General features: G+C 39.3%; 1 protein-coding gene across 2 annotated transcripts in view; it reads right to left on the reverse strand.

Moving 5' to 3' along the window:
- Nucleotides 1-1,204: 1,204 nt before the first annotated feature.
- C1QTNF3 (C1q and TNF related 3) overlaps nucleotides 1,205-11,657 on the reverse strand; it is a 14,904-nt gene continuing 4,451 nt past the window's right edge. Inside the window, exons 2-6 of one of the 2 annotated variants that reach the window (XM_010164286.2) lie at nucleotides 10,617-10,728; nucleotides 7,968-8,122; nucleotides 4,482-4,611; nucleotides 2,891-2,990; nucleotides 1,205-1,495 (exon numbers count right to left, since the gene is read on the reverse strand). In XM_010164286.2, the coding sequence (XP_010162588.1) occupies nucleotides 1,336-1,495; nucleotides 2,891-2,990; nucleotides 4,482-4,611; nucleotides 7,968-8,122; nucleotides 10,617-10,728 (657 nt within the window). In that variant the 3' untranslated portion in view covers nucleotides 1,205-1,335. The remainder of the gene's footprint in view (nucleotides 1,496-2,890; nucleotides 2,991-4,481; nucleotides 4,612-7,967; nucleotides 8,123-10,616; nucleotides 10,729-11,657) is intronic. The other variant, XM_010164285.1, reaches the window with a different exon arrangement.

Consider the following 11,657-nt stretch of genomic DNA (forward strand, 5'->3'; position numbering starts at 1 on the left):
TCCAGTATAAAAAAAATTCAAATAAATGTTTTCCTAACCCCACCTACTTGTTATACATTAATGGCAAGTAATGTCTGGTTAAAATGTAATGTTTGATAAAATGTCATTTATATTTCATTAGCTTGTGAGTAGAGAGCCAGCATGTGCAGAAGATAATTCAAACTTCAGTATTGTCTTAGTATATTTGGTGCTGGTTCCAAGGAAAATAAAATAGCAAGACAGGATTTCAGGTACCCAAATTTTGAAAAGGTTGTGGCGAATATTAATGCTGAAGAATGGCCCAGTTTTCTGTGGCCAGAACTTCTGAGCCAGCCAGTGTTGGCTTTCACCAGTTAAATATTGAACTGGGTTAGCTGCTGCTTTGCTAGGCTGCAATGTCTTTTCCTGAAATACTGTTTCTTGGAAGGCTGGTAGGAAAACTGTCACAACTTCACTGTTAAGTAAATATGCAATATTAAAGGTACATCCTTCTAAAAGAACTCCAAACTCCACAGAGCATGTGTTTCTCTGTGCTGTTGGCATATCCAAACTTCTCCAGCGTATATGCCTCTGCTTTGACACCTTGCATTCAGTTACGTCAAGTTTTAACAATTTGAAGGCTAGGAAGAAACATTACAGTTTCCCTGTCTGATCCCCATCACTCTGCAGGCTAAATTACCTTAGCTTTAAGCTGCTACTAAGTCAAGAATTACTACCACTCTTTTTTTTAAGAGAGTGAGCATAAATATGTACTAAAAATCTATGCAAAATGACACCAGATACATCTTCAGAGGTTTGAGATAGGAACACAATAAACCTGAATCCTTGACACTTTATTTTCACATTTTTTTCTTCTATTTGTAAAGTTCATTCTAGTCCAGTAAAAACTTCTTCCTTTAAATCTGGTCTCAGCTGAGCCTACTTATAATTCATTCAGGCTTGTTTCCGTGGTGCAAACTTAAAGGAACATGTAATAAGAACTGAATAAATGAACAGAAAAACATGAATCAGTTGTTCAGTTCCTGACATATACTTAAGGTATATCTACAGACAAATTTGACTTTACTATGCAAACTGCTCTCTAAATACTCCTTTTCCTTTCTTTTTCAGTTGCTTTGGAGAAGAGAGCAATAAGCAATGTTTAACGATTCACTAGATGACAAAACATCTTCCATGAATCTGTGTCAATTACCCAATGTATTTAGCTCACCTCTGATACACAAATAGCAATGCATTGCATCAAAACAAGCCTTCTTGATCTTTCAATGCTGTAAAACTATTCCACAGTCCAGAGAAAAATACCAGTTCCAAAAAAGAAGTTTCCTCAAATAAACATCTATTGAGTTGCTTCTTTTTTCACTTGGTTTCAAAAAGAAGAAACCCAGCAAAGGTAGAGAAGCGTTGATGGTCCCCGTGGAGGGCTCCATTTCCCATTCGCAGCCAAACTTCGTCTCCCTTGGCAAGTTTTAGCACCGCGCTGTTTCCTGAAGTGTCTGCTTTCCCTTTTGATTCATAGCTAAGGATTGATATTTTAACAAGTCAGCTTTTTGTTTCTCAACAATGATCAAGCAAACAACTTTAAAATAAAAGAACCTAAAAAAGCACATTGTTATCCTGAGCAAAATTTCCTTGAAAGGCTTCCCAACATTTTTTCAGCTTTATGAGGAAATTTTAGCATCTTTCTGCATTTGATCTCCTAGTCAAATTTTGCACCTAACCTAATTATATTATTTCATTCCTTTCTGAAATTCTGTAAGTTTAACTTATGCATTTTTTTCCAGTGCACAGGAACAAATTTATTGTTTAAAATAAAACCGTGCTTATTCACCACAACACTCCAGGTTTCCTGGGAGGCACTTTTCCACTTGGATTCATCCCAGATGATTTTTAATGCCTCCAGGTCAGGAGTCTCCTGTGCTCCCGGCACAGGCAGTGGGCATAGACAGGCAGCTCACTCCACCCTGAGGCCTTTTGTTGGAAAGTAGGTGGGTTCAGTGTGGGCTAACCTGCTGCATTTGTGTGAGTGTTGGTTCCCTTTCTTCCACCTGTTGCCTTTTCTGACATCTGCTTCAGGAGAAAAAATTGGGCACTTTTTATTTTGCAGGAAACATCTGTTGGGAATGAAGCACTCTTTGGTGGTGTTTCAGGTATGGGCTGTTGAAGAAACCTTGACAGTTTAAATGAACCTGCTGTCATCTAAGTGCCTAAAATCCAGTGTGATCAATCTAAGCTTTTGTGTCTCTTCATTCAGGCTCAGGAGAGAAGCTTGGTTTTGGCAGCAGACCCCTGGTTGGTATTAAAAAAAGAGTATGTTTTTCCAAACACGTATTTTTTTCATATACCCATCTGGCTACAAGCTTCTAGAAGTTGATAAATTACAAGTAAATCCTATTCTTGATGATCCTCCAGCTAACATAAAGACTGCAGAAACATTTTATTCCAAGTGTGCTAATGATAAAAAAGCCAGTAAATGGAGGACCTTTGCTTCTTACTCATCCTTACTACTGCAGTTTATATGCTGTCCACCTTTAAAGTAAATTGCTCTCCCCTAATCTTTAACAAGAGTTTTACTAGTCTTGACAGGCAAAATGAGGATGAAGATACGTTTTAGCAGAATGACAGCATGTTAACACTGGACTCCCACCCTGACTTGCAGTGCTAATTCTTTTTCCCTGAGCTTTGAGGAATTTGTGTTCAAGGATGAATTTTAGGTCCAGGATCTGTGGCAGGTATGATGCAATTTTGCAAGTTGCATATTGCATATTGCAATACAATACTTTTTCTTTGTTGGTTATTTTACCCTACAGAACTTCTTCAAAAAGTGAACAATTTCATGTTTCTTGGAATGTGAGAGCTGTCACATCTGTGCAGACATGTCTCCTGCATTAAAATGGGCTGGCCCTTCACTTACCTATATAAGCTGAAAACTGTATTACCGTTATGCATCAGGTACACATACACTTCTTCCACATCTTCATGTTTCATCATATTGAATGTGAAGAAATACACCCCTGAAAAGATTAAATACAAAGTGTTTGCTTCATAGAGGCAGGTGGTCATGCTACAAATTTGTGCTTCTTGCTTAGAAAACATAACACTTGAGGCCAAAATTACCTTCCAGCCGTCAGTGGGTATTTTGCTTCTGCTTAATAGTGTGCCACAGCCTGATTAATTTTTATTCTGCATATAGCAGGGGCTTAGTCACAACCTGTTGCAGAGAAATTACTGTATTTGAACATGGCAGGACTGCCCATCCCTTCCTTCTCACTGACAGGGAAATTTCCCTGAGGCCAAGTCTAGTGACTCCTCTGCAACATTTTTTTCCTTACCTTCTTCCTCTTCCCTGTCCCAAAAGGGCATCCTCCAGGCCAGCCAGGGCTCAGCTGGCTGAGCAGCCAGCTGAGACAGCCAGCACATTGCCCAGGTCAGGCAGGGCATGAGTGGTTTTAGCAGCACCCACCCATGCTCACTTGGCCGTACCACTTTCTGAACAGCACAGATGTAGCTGCTGCTTTCTTGTCTCGTGCAACACACTCTTGCACAACACACCCTTGCCATCACCGTTTTTCTTTTTGGCTCTTTGTCTGAAAAGTGACAACAATGTTGTCCGTGCAGCCATGTCATGTGCCATGAGCTCTACAAGACTCCTCCAGGTGGGAAGACAAGCTCCTGCTTCCTGGATAGTAAGTCTGTAGCATTGACGTGCAATGGGAGCTTGGAATTTGCATCAAAGTCATTAAATCATTGTGGGTCAAAGTTTATTGACACCCACATATACATTAACGTCAAAAGGAAGCACCTCTAACTGTCAGTAAGATCTGCTATAGCAAGCTGGGAGGGCCTGACTTTTATTTAATTTCAGGTAATTTCTTGTAGCAGTGAATAAATGAATGGCAGGGTGAGAAAGGCCAAGTGAAGGAAGGTGGTTTCAGGCTTTGCTTAGACATGTTTTTGGTTATGGCCCTACCTCCCTCTGTCTCCTATAGTTTTTCCTGCACCATAGCTGTATAAGGTGGGGGATTGATGCAGCTGAAAAATTACTCAGGAAAAAAAATGTAATGCCTCATTTCAGCCACACATCTGTTGCAGGCAAGCTCACAGCTGAACTGGCTGGAGGAAAGAAGGGAATGAAGAGAGTGACGAGTCAGGAGGTGGAAGAGGCAACCGTGAAGCTGCTGCTGCAACATCAAGGCCATGGTTACCTCATCACAGTGGCTGAAAGGCTAAAGGTCTCAAAGTAGACAGTCCCGCTCCCTCCCCAGCTCTGGCCATGCCTCTTCCTCCTGCTCTTGTGCCAGCACTAGTCTCACTGGCTGGCAAGCCCTCTCCTGGCTTGTTCAGTTTCCAGTTTCATTTTTCCTGAAAGTAGGTAGCAAGAGCTATGCAGAGCCAGTTTCATCAGTGCCTTGTGCAAAGGCAGTTAACTACTTTCTCGTAACTATTGACAACACTTCTTCCTATAGCGCTTATAAATTGCATTATTTTGTTTTGCAAACACTCACCATTCACTGGAGCACCAAATCTCCCAGTCATGACATCAAAAAAATTCCCAACATTGGTTTCAACACTACTGAAGATGATTCCACTGTTCTGGTTGCTGAAGTGAGTAGCCATGGAAGCCATGAATGCGACCTGCAAAAATGCAGTTCTTATTTAGGCAGTCATTCACAAAATGCACACGTGTAGAGGAATCAGCTACGGAGATTTTTCCTGTATTTGTGGTCTGTTTATTTTCCTGACAGAGATGTTCTTCTAGGGACTGCTCCAAGGCCACTAAAATCCAGTTACAAAACTCCCATTGAATGAAACTGGAAGAGGACTAGGCTTCTTACATTCAATTGGACTATTCATGACTGTAAAAGTAAGAGTATGGGCAAGTGTTTGCAGGTCAGGACCTTCGTTTGGGATTTTATTTACTTTTAAGTCTCTCTAGAATCGTGCAAAATAAAACTGGTTTTGAAATGGATGGTGCTTCCGACAAAGTGTTTTAATTAGTTTTTATATATTCCCCAGTGCATTTAGACTGGATATTGCTTTTAACTGAATGTGTGAAATAAATCATGCTCAGTAAAATCCATACACATTAGTGTTTCTTGCTAACTACCTTCAGAGGTACATTAAGCATTTTTATTACAGGTCCTCAGAAGTGCAGTTGCTAGGACTCAACATTCAGTGCTTTTCCTCTTACCTTTTGCCCTGTGCCCTCAGTCATGACAACGGAGGTTGGTGGAGACCAAAAAGGGAGACTAAGAAAGTGAAAACTGCTTCAGCTTGATTTTACACTTCTTGCACTTAGGTGTGTTGGATGTGGAAAGTGTTTCATAGGAAGCAGTGCAAAACCTCCCACATTGGACAATTCAAATTACCCTCAGCAAGAGATCAGGGGATGACCCTGCCAGCTTGCACAGGAAGGGAAGAGGGTTATCTTTTCTGTGAGTCTGTGATCCCCCCATCTGACTGTCAGTAAATGGGGTACAGGTAGAATTGCTTCAACTGGTTGTCAGGTCACACAGTGACTTCGCATTTTATCTCTTATCTCTTAACTTCTTAGATGAAAAGTGTTCAATTACAGTTGTTACTGCCCCTCTCAAAAATTACGTTTTTCCCGAGATTCTAGCTGTATTGGTACTAAAAAAACCAAAACCAAACCAAACAAACAAAACCCCAAACAGCCCAAATGTCTTTTGATTTCAGATCCAAATGGGAACAGAACCAAAACAGGCAAAATCAAATGCAAGTCCGGATGCAGCAATGGAAATCATTAGCCATCTGCTCAGAAATTTGAGGAGCTCCAGATGTGAGCTGAAAGCTTGGGCTGATTTTTCCTTATCCCTGCATGGATGCATTTTCTATGACGGCAAATTATTAACTTCTTGCTTCTCAGCCAGGATCACATCAAAGTTCATCATGTGTTAAAAGAAAGCAGCTGCAATGGCAGCTTGATGGAATTTATTGCTTTTTGTCTAGATTCCATTTCACAATCTCTTTGACGCTGAGCTGCTTTTTGGGGCTAATCAGAAGAGCTGAAAAAGATGTCCTTTCTCCCTAGGTCTCATTTGAAGTAGCAGATCAACATAGACATACTAAGTCTTTCAAAGTAATCCTGTACTTAAACCAGAATTGTATTCAAAAGTGTTTTCTCCTCTACCTACGTCCACTCTTAAAATTCTTTAGCACGTTGTTAACAAGAAATTGTATGCTATAGTGTGTAAAGAATTTTTAAACACATCTGTTAAAAGCCATGATGGAGTTGTACTTGGAAATAGGTATTGCAGTATGAGCTTTTGTTATACACTCTCTTTCATTATTCAGTTTTAAATTAAATTACTACCACTATCTTAATGTAAGAAAAAAATGCCGATAGCTCATTTTAAAATTGTAAAAAGATTTATGTTGAATGTAATTACAACAAATATGTTTTTATGATATTCAGCTCTAATGTTAATTCCAGTTAATTCTTTAAGAATACTAAAATAATTATACTTTATTACAAAAGTGCAGTAATTTTTGAAAATATTTTTCTTTGTGCATTTTGTTCAGTACAATTATCCCATCTTTATGCATCTTAGGGTGGAGAATTCAAACATACACAATGCCAAGAAATCCAAAGGCATTTTCCTACACTGCACTTGTTGGTTGTACTCTTGATGTTGCTGTTAATTTGCATGCCTTTTTTGAGGATATAAAACATATATGAATGACTGTTATTGGGAAACAGTAACCTTCAGTTAAAAGATATAGACCTGTAAATAGGTCGGACCTTCAGTTTTCCCCACAGTCAGAGTGTTTGGAAGTGTGATTTCTTTTTGCGTGTTTGCTATATCCCATTTTGTCCCTTCTGTAGTGAACTTGGTTCGGGGGTTACAAACCAGATCAAGACTAAGACACTTCTATTAAAATGTGTACATGTGAGTGAGTTGTAAACTCCTGTATAGTTTCTAGAGATCTATATATGTTGTGGTGTTTGAAGTCCCATTTGCCCAAAAGCAACTGTGACTGTCAGATTAAGCTGAGTGGCTCTTCTAGATCCTCAGTAATTGTAGTGGGAGCTTAGATGCTTCCCTCACATGTAAGGTCTCTGGAGCTGATTCTGACTGCAATCACTTGCCCATGCAAATGCACCTAGTGCCATGTGAAATGCTTTAGGATTCCCTGACATGAGACTGGCTGATCTGACCTACAGAAGCCTCTTCCACAGTGGCAGCTGGAGACCGGGAGGGATACAACTCAAAGAGCTCACCATGCCACCGCATCTGCCAGATTCCTGGGACATGAAGGAGCTCTAATAGAAAAGCTATGGGACTATGCCAACACAGTTATGACCCCAAATGAATATATCCCATCCCTCAGCAGTGCTTGAACCTGTGTTTTAATGCTCATCTGGTTTTTGGGTAGTTCATTCATAGGCAGAACGTAGATGGTTCTCAACATGTTTAAGGTATCTAGACATATAAAACCACAGATAGCTACTGAGGGGTGTTTTTCAAAACCACATGACTGCTGTCTGTACTCAGAGGTTTTAACCCCATACTTGGGGAGTTGGATACATATGCTTCTGAGAATCTCACAAAGCCTGACTGACCTGAGAAGCATGGGCGTAAATGACTCTGCTCTTTTCAGATGCCATAGGAAGCACAGTTATGTATGTGATACGGCTTGCTAGAAAAATCGGAGTCCCTGCTATTCTCCTTTAATGATCCAGATACTGGCTTTCTGCCCTAAAAGGGAACCATATATGTTTCTTTCTGCCTACTTTTCAGCTGGATTCTTAATGTAAAGAAAGACTAAGCCCTGATGTATTTATTTTCCAGGAACATCTGGTAGAGCACATTTGTCAGTCATGACAAGGGCTACATATGTCTCTCCCTGTATTAATTTACAGGAGGATTTGCTTCTTAAGTATCTTAGAGTAGGTAGGTGCTGTTTTTCAGAGAAGAAAACCGTAATCTGAGAACTGCTGCAGCCAACGCAAGCCAGAGATTTTGTACCTGTAGCTCTGGGGGAATCCCAGGGTAACCCTTCTCGCCTTTGGGTCCATGATGGCCACGCTCTCCCCTTGGTCCCATATCTCCTTTGTCTCCTTTCTCACCTTTGGCTCCTTCCTGGCCAGTTGCTCCATTATTTCCGTTGTTTCCATGATTTCCTTAAAGGAAACAGAGCTTTCTTTTAAACTTAAATAATTTCATATAATACATTTTAACAGATAGCTGTGACAGGGTCCTTTTACAGCAGTTTGCAACACATGGACTTTTCCATACCATAAAACTCAGGCTGAGCTGTGATGTATAAGAAACAGCTGTGTGGTTAAGCTGAAGGTGAAGGTTTTGATGATCAGTTTCCCAGAAGGATGTAGATTGATGTTTCAGGTTAACCCTTATGCTGTCTTGGTGCTGCTGTACAAACTGCCAAAGTCTCAAGTCATTGCGTTGTTGGGGAGATGTGTAAGGACAAGACTTCAGTAGACATGAGGGTCAAGGAAATTGAAAGCCACTGCCTATTGACACATACCAGATAGCCTGTGAAAGCACTTGTTTTGCTGTCTTTAAACCATGTCTACTCAAATGAAGAATGGCTGTAGCCTTAAACTAGCTAAAAGACCCATCTGTGCCAAAAATGGGAGAGTGTGCATTCTCAGGGTGCTGGTTAGCTTGAAGGGGTTGATTGATTGCATAGTCCTAGATTTAAAGAAAGACAAAACTTTTAGAATTAAGGTTTTCTGATATGATTTCTTGTAAAAAGGGTCATTACAAAAACATATTCCTGCATCTGCAGTGTTACTTGCTTCATGATGTTTACTGAGGAAATTACTGAGCAAACGTCTATGTGACTGACAAAATTTTAAAGTTAGCTAGAATCACTGAGCAATTATTATACTTACCTGAAGCAAAAGCCTAACCTTTCAATTAATTACTCAGGGGATTAATTAGTGTCATCATTGTTCTAATTCTACCTGAATTGAAATGACATTCTTTGCCACTCTGCTTGTTCTCTGATTAGTCACTCCGGTTACAAATTTACAAGAAGAATGGTGTTGTTTGAGATAAAATCTAATGAATTAGTGATTCATCAGAATTTTTGTATTGAGAAAAAAATTTACTTGAAACAAGGAAGCTATATGGTAGAAGAAATTAAGCAAATTTTTGTTTGGATAGAGAAATCAATAACTCTTCAAAATAAAAAGAATGATCCTTCATGTAGAGCCAGAATTTTCTACAGTTCAGAACAGAAGTCTGCAAGCGACATTTGATTCAATGAAGGGAAAAGCAGCTTTTGTCATTCCCCTTGTGGGCACAATGATATGAAATTCAGCGGATGAAGGAGACAGAGAAATTCCAGAGTGCAGAAGGTGGCTGCCAGCCATACGTTTGTGGCATCCTGTGGTGACAAGAAAGTGTGACTGGGATACATCCTCACATGAGGAAAGGGCAAAGATGGGGTGGGCTGTGTCCCAGTATGTCCACTGCAGCCTTGAAGGTGTGGGTCTAATGCAAAAGCGTGTCCCATTTCTAAGAAGCCAACTATTTATTAGTATGTAATGCAATATTTCTGTACAAGAGGCATCATTAGATTTCTCTTACTTCTGTGGTGGTCAATAGTGTTTTTACAAAGCGTTGAGGCATGAACAGCTTACAGCAGGCTAATACCAAATAATATGTCTATGACCTTATTTTGCCTAATACCCAAAATATGTAAAAGTAACAATTTATTTCAGTATTTTGACAACTGAAGTTCTTGAAACATTTCATTCACTCAGATTTAACTTCATAACGGTCAGATTTAACTGTTAATGTAAACTGTTCCTAGCAAAAATCACTACATTTTTTTTTTTTAATATGGTTATCTGTCATGTCTGTTGTCAGTACATTTGTGAGACAGAGGGATTATGAAGTTGCATTTTTATTGTGATAACAGAAGACGAAAGCTTTTGAAGATAAGATAAATCTGTCAATTACATGTTCATTTACATTATACATTTTCTTTAGGAATGCTGATTTTCAAATCCCTGAAGGTAGCTGCTGTAGCAAACTCACACCAACATGCAACTTCCTTCTCTAGGCTCTTCTTTTTCCATACCGATTATCAGATTGAAGTGTACCCTTTTTCTTGTGTATCCCATTCTTCTGTGTGCATTTTTGATGTTAAAAAGGGGTATTTTTTATTATGGAAGACAAGAAGAAAGAAGGAAGAGAAGAAATTTCGATGAGAGAATAGAAGCATGTGTGTCTCTGTAAAATATTTGCTAGATGAAAAAAAGCTCTGAATAGAGTACAAAATAGCATAGCTGGATATTCAAAGGTGCTCGCAATAATCAACTCCAGGGAACAAGTTCTGCCAACTTTAATAGAAGCTTCATGCTGCTTTAGGAAGAGAGAACAATTTGCCCTAGAAATGTAATAAGATTATGTTCAGTATGAATTTGTGAAAGCTGAATTTTAACAACAGATTTTCACTAGAGAAGACTTCAGAGTCTAACTGAAAAATCTCTGTCTTCCTAGATGTTATAGAAAACCTGTTGTTGTTTCTGAATCTGTCCCCAAATACTGATGTTTGGACTATTCTCTGATATTTCATAGAACAGCCTGTAATTTATAGCCTGTAATTAGACTGATCAAAAGTCAATTAAACTTCATCTTTACCTGGCATCCCAGGGGGCCCGGGAGGTCCTGGGGGCCCTTGGTAAAGTCGAACTCCAAAGTCACCACGGCAGCAGGAACTACAGTCTGGATTCTGTGGTCCGGTTTGTGGGGGCTAAGTGCACAAAAATAAGCTTTAAATAGCACATTCATGGAGGGCATCATTCATATGCATGTCGATTACAGGGTCTTCATTATATATTCTCTGTTCATATATTTGCTATGTTTTCAAAACGCTTCTTATCTGGGCTGAAATCTCCCAACTTGGTTTGTCCCCGAAGATTTAAGGGAATAGCTCTTGAAGTGTTCTAAGAGCTATAGGAATATTAAAAAGCCCAACTTATCCTGTCAAATAATGAGGGGTTTGAAAATAAAACAATACCAAGTAATGAAAGCTAGATGAATAGTTCACTTAGTCTCCTATTCTGCTTTTCACTGATCCCACATTTCAGCTAACCTTTCTTGACAAACAAGCCTACGTACAATGAGTGGTAGGAAACAAGGGACTTCATTTGACCGTCAGCAATGAACTGTCCTCCACCAAACATAAATAAAACTGTGTTGGATCACCCGGAGGAGATTTTAAAAAAATGTCTGTGCAGCATATTCCTGTTTGTGGCCCCAGACTGGCATATTTACAGGCTACTAAATTTGGAAGAACCTAAAAAAGTGCCAAGATACTATGACAAAAATTTGAACTGACCACAACACCTGGTGTCATGGGCATTTGTTTATTTGCAGTTGTGGGTGTGTAACTATGAAAACCTGTTTATACACTGAAACTAATATAGCAGCATAAATAAACTAATGAGTTGATTATATACAGCTCAGCTACTGTAATAATAGTTTGATAACAGCTTTGTCTCGATGCTTTTCTTTCCCAAATTATTGCATTTATATTAATGGCATCTCAATCAGTCCTGACTTTATTTAATAACTAGGCTTTGCAATGATTTAGTGGTCACAGATCTTCTGATGGGCCATCTGAGGGTCCAGGGTTTGATTTTATTTTTCTACCTCCTTCTCATTTCTCCTTCATTGTTT

Source organism: Antrostomus carolinensis, unplaced genomic scaffold, assembly GCF_000700745.2.
Source record: "Antrostomus carolinensis isolate BGI_N321 unplaced genomic scaffold, ASM70074v2 scaffold45493, whole genome shotgun sequence".
NCBI lineage: Eukaryota > Metazoa > Chordata > Aves > Caprimulgiformes > Caprimulgidae > Antrostomus > Antrostomus carolinensis.